General features: G+C 48.8%; 1 protein-coding gene across 1 annotated transcript; it reads left to right on the top strand.

Moving 5' to 3' along the window:
* The first annotated feature begins 64 nt into the window (after positions 1-64).
* Positions 65-15,054, top strand: LOC306808491 (uncharacterized protein). Its single transcript, XM_079319128.1, has 11 exons — positions 65-89; positions 3,868-4,028; positions 4,384-5,838; positions 6,618-6,710; positions 7,274-7,378; positions 7,943-8,052; positions 8,821-9,015; positions 10,803-10,965; positions 13,559-13,724; positions 13,841-13,935; positions 14,602-15,054. The coding sequence occupies exons 2-11, from the start codon at positions 3,872-3,874 to the stop codon at positions 14,685-14,687; spliced, it is 2,625 nt and encodes an 874-aa protein (XP_079175254.1). The 5' UTR covers positions 65-89; positions 3,868-3,871; the 3' UTR covers positions 14,688-15,054.
* Positions 15,055-25,911: the final 10,857 nt, after the last annotated feature.

Genomic DNA, 25,911 nt, shown 5'->3' on the forward strand with positions numbered 1-25,911 from the left:
CTCCTGAGGAGGACTATAAAAGTGGGATTCACCAGGAAATGAGAGGGACAAGAGCATCCTTCCATTGAGCTGAAGTGTCACCACAGCAGGTAAATCCAGCTGCAGAGGCAGAAGTGAGGCACTGGTGGTTTTCTTGGCTGCTTTTCTTGAATGCCTTCAGTGTTTGGGTGTTTGGCTGAGTCTTTCCCAGCTCTCCTTCCTCTCCATCTCCAGCTCTGTGGGTCACTGGACTGGGAGTGTGCCCTGGAGCTTCCAGGGAACTGGGAGCTTTCCTTCCCAAAGCAATGTTTGGGTTTTGGGGAAATGCCACAGCTTCTTGCTTTGCCCAGCAGTGGAACCTGGGGACATTTATTATTTTGGGCAAAATATCAGCCTGGTGGGGCACACCTTTGTGTAAAATTGGATTTTTTTGCTAACCCCCATGCAGACCTTTGTTGCAGCAATGCATCCCTGGCAATTCTGTGCTGGTTTGCACCAGGGGAGAGGCAGGGCTGTGATGTGAAATCCAGCTGTGTGCTGTGGCTTTGCACTGTTCATCCTGCAGTGTGTTTATCCAAAATGGATTTTGTTCTCTTTCCATGTTTATCTGGAGGCAGGCAGCATTTCCTCAGAGGTCTGGAAATGTTTGTTATCACTAACAAGGTGGGATGGAAAACTGATGGCAAGGGAAAGGGAAAGGGAATGGTTTGATGTTTGTGGATGTGTCCCATGGGTGGGGAGCCTTCCTCCAGCCTCCTGGGGATGGAATTCCAGCATCCTGGAGTATTCTTGCTAATATTGTTAATATGGAGAAGCAGCAGTGGATGCACAGAGTGATTCCTGCAAAGTCTGACGGCCCCAGGGAAAGGGGATGAGATGGGAATGAGCTTTCCTGGAAAGGGGTGGAGGGGGCAGGATGAGGGAGGGTGTGGCTGTGGCTTTGTGAGGGGTTTGAGCAATGGGGAAGGATCATCCACATCCCTCTGGGAGGTGCCCAGGTGGCTCCTCAGCACGGGGACATCTCCAGCCCGTGGTTTCCTGGACAGTGGATGTGCTGCTGGTGCTCTGGGTGTGCAGACAGCTGCTAATCCCACCTGGGGCACAGAGGGATTTTCCATCTGCTCCCCTGCCTCTGTCACACCACCAGGGCTCTGGTGCATGTGGAGAAATGGATCCCTAAGGACAGTGACAGCACCCTTGGGTTGGGTTATCCCAGAGCCAAACCAGGGAATATCTGATCAGAAACCCCCTGGGGATTACTCTGCTGAGCCTCGTTTTTCCAGGCTCAGTGCAGCCCTTGGTGCTGCTGCTCCTGAGAATCACCAGGAGGATTTTCCTGGTTTGATGTGTCCTGGGACAATGCCCAGCTGTGAACTGGTCCCAGGGCAGGGACCACGAGTCTGGGCTGGTGTTTGTGGGGTGGGTGTGAGCAGTGGGTTCAGCTGCAGCTGGTTCCAACCCCAAACCTTCCTTTTCCTCCTCCTTTTCCATATCTTGGGCTGAATCCTCTCACATCCTTCCCCTTTACACCTGACAGCATCTTCTGGGGTTTGCCTTCCTCCCTTCTCCCACTGGAAGAAGAGGAAAACACCCCTGTGAGTTGTGTCCATCCATCCCTCCCCAGTCCCAGCTCTTTGTTGCAGGCCAGTCATGCAGCAAACACCAACAAAATGAGCTCTGGCAAATTAAAAACCTGCTGCTGGGAGCCAAGGAGTCTCCTGGCCAGCCCATCTCACTCCCAAATCCCAGCTCACCCCTTCCTGGGACCCTCTCCAAGCAGGGGCTCTGAGCCTGTCTTTGAGCCACTGCCTGGGCTGTTTCAGGGCAAAACATCTGGAACAGCTTAATTTTGTGGCTCATTTCCAAGTATAACCATTTAAACCAAGCTGCTTCTTTATATAGAAGTGTCATTTAGAACAATAAAAGAGGCAAAATTGTGGGATCCACAGGCTCAGCTCTGCCCAAGGGCATAGCATTCCTTAAAGGCAGTGCCTTGACAGGAAAGGGAATTTTCCTCCCTGAGAACTGGGATTTGCTGCATCTCCCTCTCTGAACCCAAAATCTCAACCTTCAGCACAACCAAGCAATTGAATAATTCATTGCTCCCCAAGCTTTGCTGGGAGATTTTTAGCCTTTCCTTATTTGATGAAGGTTGATGTTTGGATCAGTTTGGAGCTGTTGGAGTTGATTTATCCTTCATCCTTCTTCCTTTGGGGAAATGACATCCTTTAGAACAAATGGAGAAAGGAAAACATGGGGCTTTTAGCAGAACAAGACTGTCCAGAGGCTACTGATGTTTGCAAAATGTAAATCTGTGCTGAGGATTCATGTTATCCTGGGATTTAGGTTTGCTATTATTCCCATATTATTTTTCTTTGGGTGGTGCTCCTTCCCTCCTCCTCACTCCCCCTAACAATAGTGGAGCTTTCCTCCCTTTCCAAAGGGTTCTTTGGAATGGCTGACAGCAGCATACATCACCTTCTCCCTTTCCAGCTTTTTTAGCTCACCAAATATTCTAAAAATACCCAAATAACAAGAACATTGCTGTTTTATTTTCATCTTTGTTTCCCAACAAAACCCTCCAGAGAGAAAACTTCAGCTCCTGGTACCCAGGAGTGCCGAGGAGTGGAAACGTGGGGGCAGCCTGCAAACAGACGAGTTCATGGGAGAAATATGAAGGGTTTGAAAATAGCCTATTTAGTCACTGGGGTTTCAAGAAAGCTGGAAAATTCCATCTGGAAGGGAGACTGTGTGTGTGTGTGCACCGTGCCTGCCCTGTTTGTCTGCAACAGTGGATAAGAAATGTCCTGGAACGGCTCAAAAATACCTTGTGGGTTTCGTCTGGATGTTTGTTGGTTTGTGTTGGGCTATTCATGCCTCTCCATCTCCAGCAGCCTGGAGAAGAGGGGACAGCAACCATCACCACCACCTGCAGCGCTTTGGGGCACCTAAACATGTTTTTGCCAGGAATCCTGGTCGCCTAAATGGGCTGTGTGTGTTTTTTCTGGAGAGGGATGCGGAAAGTAGGCACCTCAAGTGGTGCTTTAAATGGAGCCTTTGTCTGTGGAGAGGAGAGGGGAGGGACATGGAAACACCTGAGCCTGGCACCAGCTCGTGGGCAGGGGCACAGCCATGAAGGTTGGCCAGTGTTGGAGTCAGTGAGTCAGGGGTCTCTCTGAATTCTTCAGGGAGAAATCAGAGTGCAGGGATTGAATTAAAGACTTTGGATGGGTTGATGTATATTAAGCCACTCACACGTAAATTAGACATTTAAGTAGAAGTAGGTTAATAAGTTTTAGGGTGATACTAATGCTATTTAGTAAGTGAAAGATTTTAGATTCCAGAGTAGCAGTGAGTGTTCTAGTGAAGGTTGAAACACACTGATATCCTCAATAGAGGCTCCAGGCCCACAGCTGTAGACAGAACTTAGACACAATAGAGCTACAGTAAGAATATTGCTGACATTTTTTAGATAGAACAAGACAGATTGTATGAGTAGTTCTATATGTAACCTGGTGTGCTAAGAAACCAGAATTCTAATAGGTTAAGGAGTGATGGTCTGAGTTTGTGTCTCAGCTTGTAGGAATAATCCTGTATAAGAGTTTATATTGGGAGAGTTGGTGCTTTCAGCCATTCTGGCTTCTAGCCACTCACTTATTGCTGCTGCTTTTGCCATTGCTTTGCCATTGCCTTTAGAGACTGATGTGCTTTGTAATAAATAACCTTTTAACTATTAGCTGCTTTGCTTATTTAGTAGATAACCAGATGAAGTAGCAGCCTAAAGCTCTGGAGTTGGTGCCATAGAGATCTGGAGGTGGAGGGTCTCACTCCAGGAGGCCCAGGGGAGGCTGTGGGGGCGAGGGCAGACTCTGCTGTCCTGTCTGGAAGGGCCATGGCGAGCGCCGAGGGTTTCGCCGCCGTCTTCTACAGCGAGCCCGGCGTGCTGGGGCTGCTGGGCAATGTGGTCAGCGCCTTCCTGCTGTGCCTGCACAACTTCACCGTGGCCACCACCGGCCTGGCGCCTCGGGCAGCAGAGCAGGTCCTGGCAGGTGGGTGCTGCTGCTCAGAGTGGGGGGGGGGGGGGGGTTGGATGTCCCCCAAGATTTTTGAGGGTGGTGCAATGGGCACTGCTTGGTGGGATGGTGGGGAGACATGGGCTGTGTCCATCGTGTGTGCTCCTGGGGGTGGGTGCTCCTCCTTCCCCAGCCACTGGGCCACCTATTCCGTGTGCCACTCCCTGCTGGATCCAAAATATCCTTGGGGCCTGCTCACCACACTGAGCCATGCACAGAAATGCCCCACAAAGGTGGGAAGAAGGGCAGGCAGAGGCCACAGCGTGGGGTGTGCCCTAGAGATTCCTGCAGCTCCAGCCTGTCTGTGCTTGGCTTCACCCATGACCCTCAGGTGTCCACCTCATCCTGATCGGCGGCTTTGTCCAGCTCCTGGCCGGATTCCTCGCCTTCCGCAAGTACGACCACCTCGGAGGCGCGGCCTTCCTCACTTTCTCTGCTCTCTGGAGCAGCTACGGGGCCACCAAGGTCCTGTCAGCCACGTTCCCCTCCCCACAGAACACAACCCTTCCCTCTGGGAATGCCAGCCAGCTCCTGGCCACCGGCACTGCCCCGCTCTCAGCCAGCCAGAGCGCCGTGGCTGGGCTGGTGGCTTACATCACCATCTCCTTCATCCTGTCCTTCTGCTCAGCCACTGTCAACTACATCATGCCCTTCATCTTTGGGGCCATTGCGCTGGCTCTGGGCTTCGAGGCCGTGGCTCTCTTTGGGGACTGGGCCCTGGTGGTGTCCGGAGTGCTGGAGCTGGGCATTGTCCTGTGCGGGCTCTATGGGGCCGTGGCTCTGCTCCTCAAGGGCATCACCCAGAGGTACGTCCTGCCCGGCTTTGGGCACCCCCTCTTCAACATCCTGCTGCTGGGATCGGCACAGAAAAGCTCCTCCAAGGCCCTCGGGGAGGAAAAGAAGAAGAACACCAAGTATGCGGAGCCAATGGCGCTGGGGAACATCTGCGACACCGTGTCCCCCTTTATCTTTGCCTTCTATTTCTTTGGCTACGTGGAGACTTTCTGTGTGGGAGCAGCATGGGTTTCCATCATCTCCAGCTGCCAGCTGCTCTCCAGCTTCTACAGCTACCTGCGAGGGGATGGCTACCACACCACCAAGTTTGGCGTGCACAGCCTGCTCTGGCTGGTGATGTCCTGGGAGGAGTTTGTGCTCAGCACCTTCCTGGGCCTGCCGGCGGCTCAGGACAGCAGGATAGGAATGTTCGGAGCCTGGTTCTTCCTGGCCGCCACCTGCCTGCTGCTTGTGTTGTCCACCCACAAAGACACCCTGGAGATGCTGCAGAACGCCTCCTTCATCCTCCTCACCTCGGCCTTCATCCACCAGATCCCACTGCGAGGGGCTCGGCCCTTCCTGGGGGCCGCCTGCAGCCTGAGCGCCGCGCTCTCCCTCTACGCCACCTTCGCCAGCCTCATCAACTCCATCGGGGAGAAACCTCTGATTCCTGTGGGACCCCAGGCCGTGTCCAGCTCAGCCCTCCAAGCCACGCTGGGGGTTGTCCACACCTGGCTCTGGAGCTCCAAGGACATCCCAAGCAGCACCGGCGCGGCCGTGCCGGACTCTCTGTTCTACATCTGCAATGGCCTGGCTGCGGCCGCGGCCGTGCGGGGCGGCGCGGGGCAGCCGGGCAGGCAGCAGCTCTCCATCCCCTCCGTGCTCATCCCCGGAGCCCTGGGGCAGCTCTTCGTGTGCCGGATCCAGGTGCAAGGAGGGAAGAGGTTTGGGTCCGTGCTCCCCTTCTGCTACACTGCTTTCTGGGCAGCCTGGACCTGGCTGCGGCTGGCAGGTAAAGCAAGGGGTAGTTCCTGGGTTAGGGGGTTTCAGGTTGCTTTCTTTCAATGGGATCCCTTCTTTCAGAAGAGGCAATGGCATCAGGTTTGCTGGTGTTCCTCCTTAGAAAAAGATAATTCACAAATCACCCCGGTTTGCACTCCATTGCTGCGGGCACTTGGTGCTGTCAGCTCCAGAAGTCCAAGTTGTGCCTTCAACTCCAATAAAAGCCAAGATTTCCCTGCAAAAACATTGTGAGACAGGGCAGGCTCTGGGCTGTTACCTCAGAATAACAACTCAGGCGATGCTTTTAGGCATTGAGAGACTCCAGGTTCTGGATTTCTCCTTTAGGAGCCTGGAGAAGTCTATCCCAGCTGGTCACAGCTACGAAAAAACTCTGGGAAGCTGAGCCTGCTTTTAAAAGCTGCATTTTGCTCCAGGTGGGCAGAGTGTTCACACAGCCTCCGTGCCAGGAGCTCTTAAAATGAGCACCTGTGAGGAAAGTTAAAGCTGTGGCTTCAGATGTGTGGCAGGAGCTGCCCAAGTATCCAGCCAGGCCTTGAGTATTCCAAGCTGGAGGTAAAATCCAGAGCCTTTTTTGGATAGCTGTCACCAGTCCCACAGTTAATACCTCGTTTTGCATGGCAGCAGCAGCAGGTGTCGGTGAGGGAGGGTTTTTGGGAGGCCACCATCCATCACCTGGAGCTGTGGGAATCCCATCTGAGGCTCTGCCACTCTCCTGCCACGCTGCTCCCCGTGGTTTGCTCATAACCAGATGTGCTGCTCCTCTTTCAGGCCACTTGCTGGACATGGGGGCGGGGAACACCGAGGGATTCACCGCTGGCTCTGTCACCTTTTTGGTGCTCAATGCTTTTTTAATCATTTTGGGTAAGTCTCAGAACCACGTGGGATGTTTATTGAGGGGCGTCCGGGGTCAGATCATGAATCCTCCTGTGGTTGCTCCGTGATGGAGATGCACCAGTGAGGGAGGCTCAGCTCTGATGAAGCAAGAACGGAGATGTTTTGCCCACAGCCAGTAACAGAAGCTGAGCTGGGCTTAGGAGAAGCAGCCCCAAGGGAATGGAAGAACATTTCAAAGAAAATAAAAGGATCAAATCAGGTGAAAGTGTTCAGTGCACTGGCACCCATCCACAGCCACACTCCAGCCCAGCTGGTGTAAATCAGAACTCGCTTGGCTGCCGGGGAAGTGTTTTCCATGTGAGCACAGTGTCCTGGCAGATCAAGGGTTTGGCAGCGTGTCCGTGGAACCTGAGGGCTGAGCAGATCCTGGCTGTGCCTCTTTGTTCCTCCATGGACAGGGAAATCAGAGCTGGGGCTGCTTGGTTCAATCAAACAAGCCTCAGTTGATTTAGGAACTCTTCTGCTGCTTCATGGATGTTTTACAGGCTGTGCTTGATGTGGGTCCCTCTTGTTTGTGTTTCTTTCCACAGCTTCCTCTTTCAACGTGGTGCTGCTCTGCCTGACCCTGGCCATGGAGCTCCTGACCGTTTGTTTTCTGCTCTTTACACTGGAGAACCTCCCCTTGCCATTTGAAAGTGAGTTCTAGGGGAACCTGAGCATTAAACCTTCACCCCCAGAGTGCAGAGAGTGGGTCCTGGCTTGGGAAAATCAAGCAGAGTGTTCCTCTTCCCCTCAAAGTCTGGAGTGTGTGCAGGATGATTGAAAGGAAATCTTTCCTCCTGTTACCCCCAGGGCCTTGAGCTTCCAAATAAACCCGATTCTGCTGAATCAGAGCACCTCTAGAGGTTCTGTCCAGCTCCACTTTCCAGTGGATGCTCCCTGGGGTGTGGGATGAGCTGAACGTGCCACCACTGTCAATACCTGGAGTTCTGCTGAAGCTCTGCCTCTGCTGAGTGACAACTCAAGTTTTAACTCCCTGGAGTGCTGTAACAAGGGGATTAGCAGGAGCTTTTCCACCAGGGCTTTGTCACCACAGAATAAAACCACAGCATCATGAAATCCAAGTGACTGAGTCCAACCATTCCCACAGTGCTGACAAACTCTGTCCCCAAGTGCCACATCCACATTGTTAAATCCCTGTAGGGACAGGGATTCAATCTCCCTTCCCTGCCTCTGAATCTTTTGGGGTTTTTTTGCAGTTGTGGTGTTGAGCATCCTTAGCATCATCTGCTTCTATGGAGCTGCAGCCTCTCTCACCAACTGCATGTTTGGGAAGGACCTGCTGGTGATGGGACCTCCTCTGCTCACAGTAAGAGATCCTGGCGTAGTGCTGGAGCTCAGAGTGGATATTCTGGGGCCTTCAGTTCAGATTCCCATGGAATTCCCCTTCTGCTGAATCCTTTAGTGCTGTTCAAAGTCCTGGTCACAGCATTTTTGTAGGGAGCTGTGAGCTGGAAATGAGCTCTCTTCCATCAGGAATTACCCTGGAGAAGGGACAGGGATGTGCACAAGGCTCCCATCTTGCTGCTGTGGAATCAGCCATCCCCAGTTTAGGAATTCCTCATAGACTGGAGTTTTAAAGCCACAACCTTGGGAGCAAGGGGTTTAAGAAGTTTCTCAGATTGGACAGTAAGAATTCCCCATCTTTCCTTAACTTCAAACTCCTTCTGTCTTCTGGTGTGTCTGACCTGGGCAATTCCCCCAATCCAGGGTGATGGATCTGACAGCTTCAATTCCTGCTGCAGAGAAACATTTCCAATGAATCAGCATTTCATGGGAATGCACTTGAAACTCCATCCTTGTCTGGATTTTGGATTCCCGAGCAGTTTCCTTAGGTCACTTTGGAGAGCATCCATTTCTCTGGGAAGCTGTGCTGTGTGGGATTAACCTCCTCTAACCTTAGGATGTTTTAGTTGAAATACCCACCCTGACCTGCTCTCTTTGACTTTAATAACTTGAATTCACCTCCCCTATTTTGGGAGAAGCATCCCTTGAGTTGCTGTCAAGGGACCACGGCACAGTGGTGAAATCTGTGTTCCATATTTTTGCTTATTTGTTGTTTCCTGATCCCTGGCAGGTCCAGAGCTCCAGGAAGGACAGGGAGGAGCCCCTGCCCTGTGTCTGCCCCAAGTCCCACCTCACGAGTGGCCTGAGGACCATTGCAGAGCTGCTGAACACGGGGGCCGTGTGTGGGGTGCCCACAGACACCGTGTACGCCCTGGCTGCCTCCTGCAAACACCCTCAAGCCATCGAGAAAGTCTATAGGATCAAGGTGGGAATTCAGGGATGTCTCTTGCCTGGCTCTGTGTCCTGTCCATGAGGGTCAAAGCGGAGCTCCTGGTTTGAGGTTGTCCCATGACTCATAGGGCAGAGTTCATGAGCAGCCACACCAGAGCATCAGGGACAATTTTCTGAGCAAACCAGGGTACAGCCCCCTTGTTCCAGGCTGGAGCAGTGGGAATTAGGCAAGTGATATCCCTGGGGATGGACAAAGCACAACCCTGTTGCATTTTAGGCTATAGGAGAGCAGCAAAAAGGATAATGCAACATAATTCCTCATGTAATGGAGAAGCAAAAGAGAGAGAGGGCTTTAAGTAAAGAAAAAGTAAACATATATAGGGTAATACATGCAAAACAGAATAAAAAAGACTCATTGGTCCAAGAAGGCAACACCTCTTTGAAATCATGCTTTCTGCAAAATATCATGAGACTCACATGGCTCTCACACCCTGCAGGTGTTTAATCATTGTTATAACTTCTTGTCCTGGAGCAGGCTAAGAAACCCAAGGCTTCAAGGCTGCTTTTTGCTAGTTCCCAGTAGTATCCAACGACACAACCCCAAGCAGGAACAGCCACTCACAAGTGGGTCCAAACCTGTGTTTGTCCTCGGTGCCTTACAAAGTGCTGAATCAGAATCCCAGGGCTGCATTCCCCCAGACTTTTGGAGCCATTCAGAGCTGGAAGCAGCCCCAGAGTTTGCAGCTTTTGCAGCCTGGCCCTGTCTGCTGTCCATGAGGCAATTTCCTGGCTAGCCTGGAGAAATAACCATAACAGATCATCACAAAGGATGTCTCTTCTGCGCTGCCCTGGTGCTAGTGCTGACCTTCCCTGCCGATGAGGGAATACAAACAGAATGTAAATACATGCCCAGTTCCTGAGTCATTTGGCTCCACTGAAGCTGATGTCAGTTGAGGACTGAAATGACATGACTTTGTGAGCTTGTTTTATTTCCCCTCCATCTCCACCGCTGGTTTTACACTGAATTTATTCCAATGATAAATGGAGGTGAAATAAGGGGGGGATAATGGAGGTGTTGGTTTGCAAGGGGTTGAGTTCTCTGTCCCTTATCCCACACAAATTTGTGTGTTTAACCTTGTTTTACACCAGCAGAAATGTGGAAAAAAATCAAACCCCTGATGTGTAAGATCCCAAAAATGCTGATACTGAGCAGAGCATCATTATCCCTGCGATGAATGTGCTTAAAGAGGGGGAATTGGATGCACCCAGAACTTCCCAAGGGCAGCCTGCTGCTCTGTTTCCTCTTTTAATTTGCCCAGATCTGAGCTGAGGCATTGTAGTGGTTTAGGTTTTTTAATTCAAAATTTTTTTGGCAAATGTACTGATTTATGTTGTGGGCTTTGCGTTGATTAAATTGTTAGCGTGTTTATTAGAACTAATTATTTATTTTTTTGCTGTGAGATAGAATTAGCAGGATGGTAAAATGGGTTTAAATTTTAAAGGGTATAAAGAAAACTTGGATTATTAGAAATAATAAGGAAAAATAGTAAGAATCAGAATAAAATTTTATGAACACTTTTACAATTTTTAAAAAATATTAATTGCATGAAGAAACAATTTAGTCAGGTTGCTACTTTAAAATTTTTAAAAAATATTTACAAATCACCACAGGCATCCATCACAGCTCAGCATTTGTGCAGACACAGCACCTTCCCTGCCTGGGGAAATACATAAACCAGGATCCCAGCAGGCTTCAAGCTTCTCCAGGCAAACTTTCCCTCTTCATCTCATTCTTCATCATTTTCCCCCTGTTCTTTCCAGGACAGGCCTCAAGAGAAGCCCATCTGCATCTTCATTTCCAACCTGGAGCAGTTGCGAGCAGCTGCTCCACCCATCAGCCCCCTGCTCTGGGAATTCATGGAAAATGTTTATCCTGGTGGCATTGGCTGCATCATCCAGAAGGGAGAGTGGCTGAAGAAGTTGGGTGAGATGAGCAGCACGATCCTTCCATCCTCATTTCATGTTTCCAGAATGACCCTTCCATCCTCATTTTGTGTTTCTAGCATGACCCTTCCATCCTCATTTTGTGTTTTTAGCACCACTCTTCCATCCCTCTTTTGTGTTTTTACCACAACTCTTCTGTCCCCCTTTCATGTTTTCAGCATGACCCTTCCATTCCCTTTCACATTTTCAGCACAACCCTCCTGTCCCTCTTTCATATTTTCAACACAATCCTCCTGCCCCCCTTTCATGTTTTCAGCACTTCAGGTCTGCAATCCCAACTCCACTTGGGATGTGATGGGGAGAGATTCCGGTGGCTTTCTTCCAAGAAATCCCCCCTGGATCTGCCAGATGCTTTGGAGGATGTTCAGCAGAGGGTGTTGATCAGCTGGAGTGACTCACCAGGAGCAGGAGCCAGCAGGATGAGCTCTTTAAGCAGAGCAAGGGAGGCTCCTCAGCCTGGGAGGGTCCCCCTGTCTGCCAAGCCCCCCGCTGTTCACCAGGAATGAGCAAACCAGGGTGGGGCACCCAGGAGATGAGAGGGCTCCGTGGTCATCCTGCTCATCCTCTCTGCCTTCCCAGCACAGGCAGGCACTGTGAGCACTGGGCTGATTCACCTCAGCCCTGGCTCCTGGGAATGCCTGGAAACAGCACAGAATGAGGGAACTGGAGGAGCTGGAGCATAAATCCTGTGAGGAGCTGGGAAAGGGGCTCAGCCTGGAGAAAAGGAGGCTCAGGAGGGACCTTCTGGCTCTGCACAACTCCCTGACAGGAGGGCACAGCAGGGGAATTTGGGATCTGCTCCCAGAAAACAGGAAGACAGGACACAACCTGAATCTGCACCAGGGTTGGGCATTAGGGGAAAAAATCTCCTGCAAAGGTTTTGAAAGCAAAACCCGTGAGACAATCCAAGTCAGAAATACAATGTAATAGGAAAAAAAAAAAAAAAAAAAAAAGAGAAAAAATAAAATACATGCAATAGTACAAAAGAAAAACCACTGACAGAGTCAGAATACAACCTAACACCCCACTAGTCAGGGTGGTGGTAGCAGTCCAGATGAAACAAGAGATCCTGTAGAAGGGTCTGGTAGCTCTTGTCCTCTGGAGTCCAGTAGAAAAGGCTGCTCTGGTGTCTCAAATCTCAGTTTTTATCTAGGTAGGAAAGGCTTGGCTCCTCCCCCGGCTGGAGCATCTCCCAGTGGGATGATGGAATTTTATCAGTCATGCCCTGGGACTCAATGGTCCTGAACAGGAGATATCTCCTGGAGGGAGGATGGGCTGTGGGAAGATAAAGATGATTGCCCCAGCTGGTTTAAAGATGGCCCATTAATAGGAGATATCCCACAGAGACCAGGGTCACTGCCCCAGCTGGTTTAAAGATGGGCCGTTAACAAAGATTATCTCCCACAGAGATAAGGATCACTGGTTTCAGCAGATGGTGATAGAATCCACACTTTTGGTCACATCTTTACATTGTGACCTGGGACATCTTCCCAGAAAAGGTGGTTGGTTGTTGGCAGGGGCTGCCCAGGGAGATGTTGGAGTCCCCATCCCTGGAGGTGTCTGAGGAAAGGCTGGATGTGGCACTTGCTGCCATGGTCTGGGTGACAGGGTCATGTTGGGGTTGAGGATCTCAAGGGGTTTTTTCCAGCTCAGTGGATTCTGTGAGTTGCCCACATTTAATAGGCAGAGGGAGGTGTTGGAGAGTGGCAGTAGTCACAGAAGTCAGATTTGGGATATGGGGAGATCCTGAGTCTGTGGAAGCAGCTGGGATGTCTCCAGTTGTGAATCATTCCCTTTTCACCCAGCTGGACCCCAAAATGCTATCACAGATTTCTGCTCAGGCATGAACATCCACAAAGACATGTTCAGCTGGGTGCATGGAGCAGGGACAATTCCAAAGGGAGCAGAAGATCCACGATAGGGGCTGTGCCAGCTGTGCCTCTGCCAACATCCTCTGTTGGACCCTCAAACCTGGGAGTTTTGGACTTTCTGTGCTAACACTGACCCCAAAAGAGCACTGCATTTGACTTGAGGCCTTGGAGAAGGCTTCCAAATTTGAGTGATAGAGTTGGGATCACTGGTGTGGAGTTGAATAGAAGTGTGTGATATCACATAGTGAAGGGTTTGGAATTTGGGATTTTAGAATATAGTAATAGTATGGGTATGGGACAAGATGGAGGTTCTTGGGTGTTGTCTCTTCTTCCTTCTTGTTCCTTCTCTTAGTTTTAGGTGATATTTTTTGGTTGTATCAAAAGTTCCCCAGTGCAGGTCACAAGTATTTGGTTATTGGGTCAAAAGTATAAATAATATAGATATTAGTTTTTAATTGGATAGTTAACCTTTAAAAGACCTTGTCACTAACCAGATCCACCTCCATTTTCTCACTTCTGGCTTGTTAGCTAGAGATGCTACAGAACTCCCTGTAGTTTAGATAAGATTTAATAAACAACCAAGTCCAAACGAGAAAAATCCATCTCTCCAGCTTTAATCCTGACTCTGAGTGCAAGCAGAACAAAAAATAAGAGAAGCCATTAATACGTGGTTTGGCTAACAATCCTCTGCTGTGCTTCCAGGGGTGGGGGCAGGATACAGCAGGGTGGGAACCCAGGACAGCATCATGATCAGAGTGCCTGACCTGGCGGTGCTGGTGCACCTCATCGACATGACAGGGCCCTTGGCCATCACCTCAGCCAACCCCAGCGGGGAGGTGGACAGCACCCACCACGACATGGTCATCAGGTGAGGGCCACCCCAGCCCACTGTGCTGCCACACCCCGCTCTGCCACCCTGCACCCTCCACTCAAGGTTACAGCAGGTCCTTGAAGGGTTGTTGTTGTTTTTTCCCCCCCTCACAGGCGCCTTGGCCATAAGCTGGAGGGTGTTCTGTGTGATGGAGAGTCTGACGAGGTGGTGGCGTCCACTGTGGTCAACTGCACGAGGATTGATGAGAGTGAGTGTGAGAACCACCCTCTGTGTCAGCGCTGGCGTTTTCCTGGGAGCTTTCCATGCCTCTCCCAGTATCAGTCTGGCAGCACAGAGTGCTCCAAGAGTAACAGCTCTTGAGTGCCTGGACATTTGCAAACATGTTGATGAAGAGAAGCAAACAAAGGATGTCCTGGGAGGACCTCTGTGTTGACAGGGAGCAAGGCAGGAGGGCAAACCCAGTTGTGCAAGGAAAATCTGCCTTGTCAGGGTGGAAATGGTGTGAGAGAGGGAGGGTGGGTGATGCTGGAAGGAGGGTGGGTGATGCTGAAAGAAGGGTGGGGGATGCTGAAAGGAGGGTGGGTTATTCTGGAAGGAGGTGGAAGCTTCTGGAAGGAGGATGGGTGCTGCCTCCCACCACAACCAGGGTGGTGCAGGAGCTTGCCCACAGTTATACACATGCTGAGGTGTCCTGGGTGGCTCTGGGCTGACATTTTAGAGGGATTCATTAGTGGAAAACCAAACCCTTGGACAAAGTGTGAGGTCAGTGTTCATTGGTTTCATTTTCTGACTGGTTTCTGGTCCTTCCACACAATTTTATTTTGAGTGGTTTTGCTGGTGAGAGAAGTTACTTAAAATTCCTTTCTGTGCCCTTTTGGGGATTGTCCTGACGTGTTCATTCTCCCCTGGGCAGGTGGCATCACCATCGTGCGGGAGGGCTGCATCCCAGCAGGGAAAGTGATGCAGATCTTTGAAAAGGTGAAGAACAGAGTGGTCTGAACCAAAGGAACATTCCCTGAGCAAAGGAACAAAGCCTGCTCTCCCTGAAAACAAGAGGTGTCCCATATTTTCTGGAGCATGTGGCTGTTTCCTTCTCTGATCCAGCTCTTACCTCCTTGGGAACAACAGCACTTCCTCACCTGGGGCCTCTCCTGGGACCTTTCTGATTTGTTGTTTATCCCCAGTAAGTGCCTGGAATCTCCAGGAGAGCAGCCCAGGAGTTTTACTGCAGGACTTCCCAGAGCTCCCGTGTTTCTGAAGTGCAGGGGACTGTGAACAAAATGTTTGTGCCTCCCCCTCCACAACACTCAGATCTGTGTATTTGAAAATTCTAAAAGCCCACTAAATAAATGCTCTTTTTGGAACACATGCCTTGAGTTTCATTTGATCTCCACCGAGATCCTCCCAAAATGGCAAAGCTCCACGAGTAAACACCAGGGGAAGGAATAAATGCAGGGAAGTGCAATTCTGACAGAATTACAGCAAGTAACTCACCCCATTCCTCCCCTGCCACTCCCCAGCTCATCCTGGGGCACTCAGCTCATTGAAAATGCAGAGGGATTTCCATCAGCATCCATGGCCAAGCTGAGGGCTCAGAGTTCATGGGCTGGCTGGGGTTGGAAGGGATCTACAGCATCATCCCCCAGCCCCTGGGCTGCCCCCACTGTGGAGGGGCAGATGTTCCTGCCAAGAGCAGAGAACAGAACCTCCCTCTGTCCCAAAGCAAACAAGCCCCAGGGGGAGGCAGGGATGAGGGAATCACTCGCTACAGGCAAACCTCAACAAAGGAAACAATGAGTTAGACCCTGAGGCTTCAAAACACGGCGAGGTGCGTGACAGATCGGAGGTTTCTGCAATGTTTTTCCCATCCTGGAGCAGCGTCCAAGTGGGAGATCTCTGCCAGTTCCCTGCCTTGCTCCCTCTGCTCCCTCCTGTTCTGGACAGGGAGGTCAAGACCCTTCCCTTCCCCTGCTCCTTGTCATTGTTTTGGAGCTCATGGAATTCTTGGAACTCATGGAATTCTCCCTCAGGCCATATCCCACCTGCTGTGGGAGCTGGGCAGGAAAATCTGGGAGATTTGGGGCTGGATTCCTGCTGCTGCTCCTTTGGGATTTGGGCAGGAAAATGTGATAGTTCTGGGGCTGGATTCCTACTGCTTCTGCTGTGGGATGTGGGCAGGAAAATCTGGGAGCCCTGGGCAAGAAAATCTGGGAGCTTGGGGGCTGGATTTCTCCTGCTGCTGTGGGATTGGGGAAGGGAAATCTGGGAGCTCTGGGCATGAAAATCTGGGAGCTGTGGGACTGGATTCCTGCTGCTGCTGTGGGATTGGGAAGGAAATCTGGGAGCCCTGGGGCTGGATTCCTGCAGCTGCTGTTGTGGGATTTGGGCAGAAAAATCTGGGAGATCTGGGGCTGGATTTCTCCTGCTACTTTGGGATTTGGGAAGGGAAATCTGGGAGCTCTGGGCAGGAAAATCTGGGAGCTGTGGGACTGGATTCCTGCTGCTGCTGTGGGATTTGTGGTAGGTAGCCCTGGGGCTGGATTCCTCCCATGCCCTGTTGCTGACATTTCAACAGCTCCATCCCTGCTCTCCCCTGGCTTTGGCTCTGCTGCTGTTGCCCAGCTGGTGCTGCCATCCCTCTTGAACTCAGGATTTGCAAACATTCAGCAGGAGCAGCAGCTCTCTCTCTCTCTCCTGCTCAGGGATGTTGTTTCATCCCAGCAGCTCCTCCAGAGTCCTGCTGGAGATACCTGGCAGCTGTTCTGGGGTGGAACACAGGCTCCCCTTCACCCCACACCCTGCAAACCCACTGGGCATTCCCAGCCTCCTGTGGTTTCCCAGCCCCTGCCAGCATCTGCAAGTGGAATTTGGGTCAGGATCTCCTCCCTGCCCTGTTTAGGGCAGTTGACAACCTGGTGGAAGGTGTCCATGGAACGGGATGGGCTTCCAGGTGCCTTCCAAGCCAAACCATGGCCTGGTTGAGTGATAAACAGTTATTAATAACTGGATCTGAGTGCCAGCTGAGGTTCATCACCACCCAGCAGAGGATTAGCTTTGAGGCATGTGGTGAAGTCCCACAGCACGGGGCTCATCTCATGTTTAAATACCTTAATGCTTGAAAAACTGCTTGAACTTCCTGAGCAAGTGAGGTTTGTTAATATTGGCCATAAACTGCTGGAACAGCAAAAAAAAAAAAAAAAAAACCAAAAAAAAAAAAAAAAACCCAACAAAAAACAAAAAAAAAAAAAAAAAAAAGGAAAAGAATTCTTGACCTGTGATGTGGGGCTGTGTTGGTGCCACGGGAGGTGTCAGCTCCAAGGAAAGATGTGGAGTTCCCCAAGTTCTCCTTCACTGCTCACACCAAACAGGCAGGATTTGATAAATCCAAGGATGGAAAAATTATCTCCGGAGCTGCCTGGGATGTGTCAGCCCCAGATGAAAGCACTGGGATGGGAAGTCAGGGCTGAAAATAGAAACAGATTCCAACCAGAGTTATGAAAAAGTCAGAATTGATGTTGAATGTGGGGCAAGATAAGAAAATTACAGGAGTTTATGGCTTCATTTCAGGGAGAACCAGGATTAGTATTTCCTCATACATGTATATAAACTTATATATAATTTATATAAATTCCTTATGAAATGTAAAGTCCCCTTCCAGCAGAGCACAATGAAATCAACAAACTATCTGTATTTACAGGCAGCTGAGAGCCAGGAGTGTAAAATTTGAAGCACTAATTGAGTTTTTATGATTTACTGGATAATGAAACAAACAAATTATGTTAGAGGAAAATAAAACCCCAAACAGTCAATATAGTCTGGGCTGCTCACTTTGGCACGGGCATCTCATGAGTGTTCTGGTGACTCAGGAGTAATTATGGGTCAGAGGTATTTGCTCTGCACCTGTTTTCCACCATCAGGTGATAAAAAATAAAAAACAGGGGATTTTTAATTAACACAATAAACGGCACAATCAGTTTGTGCCAGGAACAAGCTCTCACCTCTCTTTGCTGCAAGGAAGGGAATAAAATTGATTTTTTTTTTTCTTCAGTGTTGCTGCTAAATAAAAAGAATTTAATTTGTTTATTTATTTATTTATTTATTTATTTATTTATGTAAGGGTATTTAGAAAAAAATAAAACATGTTTTGGGGAATCTGAGAACCTCAGGATGTTTTGGGTAAGGTAAGATCACCCTTTTCCCAATCCCTGCCATGGGACACCTTCCACTGCACCAGGTTATTTGTGCCTTGCAGACATAGCTGGGAATTTCTGACCAACATCCCTGAGGGCTGTGGGACAAGATTTGCTGGTTGAGAGGTCATGATAAATGTCAGATAAAGGATTGATGTTGTTGTGAAATGCATTTTAACTAAAAGGTTTTTTTCATGGTAGGGATGATGCTCCATCTCTGGAAGTGTCCAAGGACAGATTGGACACTGGGATAGTGGAAGATGTCCCTGCTCATGGCAGGAGATCTTTAAATTCCCTTTAAATTCATCTCTGGAAGCCCCAGGTTGGATGGGGCTTGGAAAAACTTGGGATAGTGGAAGGAGTCCCTGCCCCTGGCAGGAGATCTTTAAATTCCCTTTCAACTCAAATAATTCTGGGGTTTTTTGGTTGTGTTGGTTCTGCCACTTCAGCCAAATGACTGATGGAATTCATTAGTGGGTTCTGAGCAGTTCCCAGGACAAACCAGGCTGGAAAATGTCTTAGACCCCATTCCCCAGAGGAGTGAGCAGCACCCTGCTGGGACTCTGACACACAAACCCAGCACGAAAAAACTGGGACCTGGAGCAAGGTCCCCATTGTCACATTGCCACAATTCTTCCAAAGTAAATTCCCCAGGTCTCCAGAGCCTCTGCAAGTCCAGAGGGAAACAAACACTCCTCCCTTAGATCAACAACAGGAGCCTGCAGCTCCTTCAGTCAGGCTCCCTAAACACAGAGGCCTTTCAGCAGAGCTGCTGCTGATTTTTGACACCTCTTGTTGTGTTTTCCATCCTGCTGCACCCTGGAGAAGGCTCATCCCAAAGGGAAAGGCTCATTTCCCAATGGAAGCAGCAGTGCCAACAGAGTTAGGAGTAAAGGATGCAGACATTGACATGTTTGCTCCTAAGTCTCTCCTGTGGATGGTTTTATTAATTCTAATTCCCACCCCCTTTCTCACTTTGGTGTTTGCTCCACTGAGCTCCAGTGACATAATTTTCGGGGATGGGGAGCAGAGAGGAGCAGCCCCTGGTGTGTGCAGGGAAAGGAAGGAGAGACAGGGAAGGGAGAGGAGGCTTTAGGTGTCAGGATATTATTTTATTAATTACTTATTAAAAGAAACACTGGTGGGAAATGCTTGTACAAAACTAAGGGATCAGATTGTCAAGGAATTAAAATTGTTCTAATGCCAGAGCAGGACATTCCAGCTGTGCTCCAGGACATTCCAGCTGTGCTCCAAAACATTCCAGCTGTGCTCCAGAACATTCCAGCTGTGCTCCAGGAGATTGTGAAGGGAATATTGAGGGGTGGCCATCCATCCCTCCATGGCCAGGTCTGTTCTGGCACCAAGGCCCCAATGGCCTGGGGGTGACAGCATTTTTGGGCACCCTCAGGGCTCCCATGTCTCTGAGAGGCTCCTTTCTCAGGAAAGCAGGGTTTGGTCAGCTCAACCTCCCAGAAAAATTTCCACATCTGTGTCAGCACAGAGAACCAACTCATCCTCCTGCCTGGACTCTCTGCTGGCAGCTTTTACCAACTCATTATTTAATCTAAAAATAAGGAAGTCCTCCCAGCCCAGAGCTGCCCCACATCAAGGCTCTGGTTTTGGTTCTGCCCTGCCCATGCCTGATTCCTTCCTTCTTCTTGGGGTTTTTAGCTGGTTGATCAAAGAATTCTATTTGCCAGTTAATTTTATCAGGCAGGAAAGTGCATCTTCCTGGTGGCAGTTAGATCACAGCTCGGTGATCTTTATCAATTGAACTTAATTTTGTGCAGAGTAGGAATCAAAAACGACTTGTGAAGACACACACACGACCAACTCCCACCAGGGATCTGCTGGGACTCACTTCCTCAATGGGCAGGAGGAATTGTTCTGGGCAAAGCACATCCAGAAAGCTCCAAAATCCCCAAAATCTGCAGCACCACAGACAAGGCAACCTCAAAGGATCCACACACTGCTGTGTAAAACCATTCCAGTAATCCCAGAACTCCAGACTGGTTTGGGTTGGGAGGATTAAAGCTCATTTCATCCCAGTCTGATGGGCAGGGACAGCTCCACTGCTCAATATGAACCCCGCAGAGCTGCTGTTTCATATTAAAGTTTAGCAAAGCTGTTGTTTCATATTAAAGTTTAGCAATGCAGAGACCTGGATGAGGCCTCCACCTTCCCTGGACTCACATCTCATGTCTTTGAGGGCAAGACCTTGGAAGGGAGGTGGAGAACAGGATGTTAAATATCTGTGGAAAGTCCAGCTCAGCTGTTCCTGCATGCCATGTCCCAGCAGTCATGGAATGCATGGAATCCATGGAATCATGGAATCATAGAATAATGGAATTGTGGAATCATGGAAACATAGAACCATGGAATCATGGACTAACGGAATCATGGAATAATGGAATCATGGAATCATAGAATAATGGAATTGTGGAATTATGGAATTGTGGAAACATGGAACTATGGGATCATGGAACCATGGAATCATGGACTCATGGACTAATGGAATAATGGAATTGTGGACTGGTGGAATCATGGAATAACAGAATCATGGAATAGTGGAATTGTGGAATCATGGAATCATGGACTCATGGACTAACGGAATCATGGAATTGTGGACTGGTAGAATCATGGAATAACAGAACCATGGAATCCTGGAATTGTGGAATAATAGAATCCATGGAATCATGGAATCATGAAATCATAGACTAATGGAATCATGGAACTGTGGAATAATGGAATCCATGGAAACATGGACTTATAGAATTGTGGACTGGTGGGATTGTGGAATCATGGAATCATGGAATCATAGATTCATGGAACCATGGAATCATGGACTCATGGACTCATGGGAGTTGGTAATATCATCAGTCCAACCATCTGGGCTTGGTTTCTTATTCACTCCCGAAACAACAGCGAGCTTCCATGTCTGCTCCTTCCTTATCCCTCTCTTCTTTTGGCATTCCTCATTCCCACAAGAGAATCCTGTGCTGCCAGTTAGGAGTGGGTTTGTTTTGCAAGGAAAGGAGAGCCTGGAGCAATTGTAGGGTTGGGGAGGAGGGGGAGAGGGGTCTGTGGGACCCCTTGGGTCGTGTAGAATCTGATAACCAGTGTGGGACAGCAGGGAAAGCTGCAGGCACAGGATGCCAGAGGTGGTTTGGGGACTTTTGGGAATTTTGAGGAGATAAGGTGAGTGTGGTCGGGGTGGGGTCAGTGCTGCTGATACCCACTCACCCTCTGGGTTCTAAAGAATTCCTGAAAGGAAACGAGGGCACATGGAGTTTTTGAGTGCACAGGGTCATGCTGGAACCCACAGCAGTGGGAATGATCCCCTGGATCCACATTAATTCAGCATTAATTTTAATTAATTTTTTTAATAATTAAAAATTATTTTTTCAGTTAATTTTGGGGTGGAAACCAGCTGTGATGCACAGGAGGTCAAAGGGGCAAGGGGTTGTAGCACTTCCAGCAATTGGTGCTGTGTCAGGGAAGGAATTTGGGGCTAGATATTTACTGAAACTCCTCATGGCACAAAAACACCTCATGAAAAGCCCACGTTACTTCCTGCTGGGTGGGTCACATAAAAAATGGGGTGGAGAATCTCCTGTGATGAGGTGAACAGCTGGGTGAGCAAGGAATGCCAGGTGAGCCTCTAAATTTGGGATGGGGCTATGAGAACTGCACAGAGCCAAGGCACAGATATGGTCAAAGATCTTCTGCAGCACTTGAGGCTCCTCAGAGATTTGGGGGGACCTCAGTGACTCTGTTCACAGCTGCTGGGACAGATGAACCTCTCTCGGGACAGCTGTCCCAACCCTGACCTCCATCATGGCCAGAGCAGAAGCATTTGCTGGAATTCCTGGGCTTCGCTATCTAGATTGAGATAACAACACGAGTGAGATCTCTGTGTGTTTTCCAGGAAGGAATGGAAAGGTCTCACAAGAACTGGCAGTGCTGACCTTTTAACGTGAGATTTTCACCCCAGGTATTTATTGGAGCTGCTGAACTGGATGTTCAGGGCAGACTTCCCCATCCAGCCCCACACACCCCCCTCCCCTGACTGATCTGTTTTCCCCTGGCACTGAGAGGTGACAGCACCCATGGAATGGAGCAGGGGAATCCTGTGACCCCATAAACCCACCAGAGTCTGCCCAAGGATGCAGCTCCTACAGACCCTCTTCTCCCTCAGCCCCATCTGGCTGTGCCCTGCAGAAAGAGGGGATGGAAATCGTCAAATCAGAAAGGAAAAACATGATGGAGTCACAGCTGGATTTAATAAAGTCTCTAGAAACTCGATTTCCAGCAAGCTGTTTTTCCTCCAAGATTTTGTACCTAATCCATCTATTCCCTAGGGTGATAAATTCTCTGCTGCTGTTCCACAGGAGCACCAAGAATCTAAATCATGGTTGGACAGGGCTTGGAGCAACCTAGGACAGTGGAAAGTGTACTTTGGAATGGGATGAGATTTGAGGTCCTTCCCATCCCCAAAGAGTCTGGGGTGGAATGGGATGAGTTTTGAGGTTCTTTCCAACCCCAAAGAGTCTGGGATTCTGGGATTTCTCAGTTGTTTTCTGCTTTGGTTCAGGGCCCAGTTGCTGTCACCCAGCCATCTCTAATCCAGTGTCACCTCTGGCAGGGATGTGGGGGCTCCAGGATGGTTCTGGACCAGCTGGGCACCACAGCCCAGCCCCTCTCAGGGGTTAAATCCCATCTATTTTTTGGAGCAGCTGAAAACCTTGCCCGGGGTTTTGAGTGATGGTTTTCCTCTGCTGCTGATGGAGCTGATTATCCGGTGATTTTGCAGGAATAACCCCAGGCTGTTGCTGGGAAAGGGAAGAATGCAATGGGGTAAGTGTGACCTGAACCCACTGTGGGCCTTGTTTTCAGGAGCTGTGCCCTCAGCCTGGCCAGTTCAGGGGCTGGGCTTGACACAACCAAGCAGGACTTTATTTTTTATTTATTTCCTTCCCATACCCCATCCCAAGCCACAGGCAGACTTTGATTCTTTAGGAAAAAGAACCCAAAAGGAGAATCATAAAACTCTAGAATCAATAAGGTTGGAAAATATTAGTGGGATTTTTTGGGGTTTGTTTTGGTTTGGTTTTTTTTTTTGTTTTTTTTGTTGTTTTGTTGTTTTGTTGTTGTTGTTGTTGTTGTTGTTGTTGCTGTTGTTTTTAATTAAGGTTGGGATTGAATGTATGAGAGACGATGTTTTGTGTTTGGACTTGGTTACTTATTAATTCTTAGCTATGGTACAGAGAGTTCTACAGCACCTCTAGCTAACAAGCTAAAAGCAAGAAAATGTTGGTGGATTTAGCTTGTTACAAGGTCTTTCAAGGCCTAACTGTTCAATTAAAAGCTAACATCTTTATTATTTATACTTTCGAACAATGAATAAACACCCGTGACCTGCAGTGCAGCACTTTTTATTTAACAAAAAAAAAAAAAAAAAAAAATTCAAACTAAGAAGAAGAAGAAGGAAGAGGAGACAATGCCCAAGAACCTCCATCTTGTCCCACACCTATTACTATATTCTAAAATTCTAAATTCTAAGCTCTTCACCATGTGAAGGGTTCCATTCACCACACTTTTTATTCTAACTACACACCAGCAATTCTAACTCTGTAGCTGGGTACTGCTGGGAACCAGGGAAAAAGCAGCTTTGAAGCCTTGGTGAGTTTCTCAGGCTGCACATGAACAAGAAATTGTAACAATGGTTAAACACCTGCAGGGTGTGTGAGAGCCGTGTGAGTCTCATGATATTTTGTAGAAAGCACATTTTCAAAGAGCTGTTGCCTTCTTGGACCAGTGAGTCTTTTCTATTTCATTTTGCACGAACTACCCTATATATGTGAAATAAAGCTCTCTTTTGCTTCTCCATTACACGAGGGGCAATGTTGCTTTATCCTTTCCACCACTCCTATAGCCTAAAATGCAATGTAACTCCAATCACTCAAATTTGGAAGCTTTTTCCAAGGCCTCAAGTCCAAAGCAGTGTTCTTTTGGGGGTCAGAGCCAGAAAGCACAGAAAGTTCCAAACTGCCAGGCTTGAGGATTTCAATGGGAAAATATCCCCAAGATCACCCATTCCCACATCCCCAGAGGCACTCCTGTGTTGCTGCATGAAGGGTTAAGGAGCAACAAGGCACTGTCTTGGTAGGTGTAAGAAACAGTAATTTATTGAAGGAAGCCATGGCTTTAAATAAGACAGTTCGTGAAAAACAGAATACAAACAGTTCATTGGACAGAGAACGAGACAGCTCTTCTCCCTGCCTTTCCTAAGGATCCAGCAGATGTTTATCTCTGTTGTGATTCTTTCTCTTGTGTTTACAGCAAAAAAAAAGTCTCCAGCCTGGGGAAAAAAAAATCCTGGCTGGAGCTGAGAAATTATCACAGTCTGAGAAAAAGACTCAGAACCTGAGAAAACGGCTTGGCTGAAATGTGCCCAGGCCTTCAGCAGTGCCCACACTCCTGTAGGTTCCAGGTGGCCAAGGGACGTTCCTACCCATCCCAATGTTTCTATTTGAAATAAATGGGACAGGAGAGCTGCTCCTTTTTTATGATCTTTATTAAAAACCAGCTCTAGGAAGGGGAATCCGTAGGGCTGCCACGCCACTGCTGGTCCTGAAAGTGACCTGGAGAAGAAAAAGTAGAGCAGTTTTGTCCTTTCAGAACTCAGCTTTCCGTTCTCACCAATCCATAGGAAGACTCCAAAAACTTTGTTTTCCTTTGGGAGGGATCATGAAGATCAAGTACTATTGAGGTCACAGCAACAGGAAGGAACAGCTTTAGATGGTGAATTGCCTTTTTCTTTATCTTGCCTGACTGTGGAGTGCTGTGTCCAGTTTCAGATGTTATTTGGGCTCATTATCTTAGGGGTTTTAGCTCTTAATGGAGTCCCAGCATTCCCTGCATCCCTCTTTATTTGCATACGCTCCACTGACGTCACAGGTGCCATTTTAGGGACGCAACGACAGAACAACCTGACAAAAAAGGAAAGGGGGTATGAGGTAAGAACTGGGGGGCAAAACGGGGTGAGGCTAAGAACTTAATTACTATTAACATTACAGATAACTAGGAACATTTATAGAAACATACAATTTTAACCGTTATAGAACTTTTTTTAGGAACAAGATAGAAACATACAACTTTAACCATTATAGAACCTTTTTTAGGAACAGGATAGAAACATACAACTTTAACCATTACAGAACTTTCTCAGGAACAGGATTCAGCCATTACACTGCTGGTTTGGCCCCCAGCCGTGGTTGGGAAGCCGCCCTTCCCGTGGGCAGAGCTCTGCCCACCCCGAGCCACGTCCGTGGCACTGACTCAGTTCCTGTCCCCATGGCTCTGCTCTCAAGGGTGAGCTGGTTTTTTCCTGCCACTGCCAAACACACTCCTTTTACGTGCCCTTTTTAAACCTTTTTTTTTCCATTGACATGGGTGTCTAGACTGCACAAAGGGCAGAGGGAAGGTGGGACAGCCCTTCTTCCCGGGTTGTTTCCAGCCCCAGTGGGATTGCAGGGTTGGCTGGTTCACAAAGAGACCCATTCATGAGCTTGTTTTGTCTCCCAGGGTGACCTTTCAGGTCTAAAGATCTCCCAGACATTGACAATGCAAACCCAAATTGGTTTCAGAGGAGTCTCTTCTGGTTTTCCTCCTCCTGGGGTGGAGGTCTGAGGTCCTCACATCCCTTTCTGTCCCTCTTACCCAGAACTCAGGGATGGAGCAGTTCCTTCCCCTTGAGAAGGACAGAAACTCCCTTGAGGACTCCTGGACCACCTTTTTTGACCATAACCTCAAGTTTTAGTGATGAAAAGACTCTCATTGATAGCCCAAAATAGATTTGATCTGTGATTTTTCAGCAAATGAACCCAAATAATCAAATGTTCATCTCAGCCCTTTCTGACTGAAATGTTTTGAGTTTGCCTCTTTTATCCTCTCTCCACTTCTCTTCAAAAATGTTCTGCTTCCCCCTAAATGCTGGGAAACTGTGGAAAAAGCAGAATTTTTTTTTTTTT

This window comes from Erithacus rubecula (genome assembly GCF_903797595.1).
Source record: "Erithacus rubecula genome assembly, chromosome: 15".
Taxonomy (NCBI): domain Eukaryota; kingdom Metazoa; phylum Chordata; class Aves; order Passeriformes; family Muscicapidae; genus Erithacus; species Erithacus rubecula.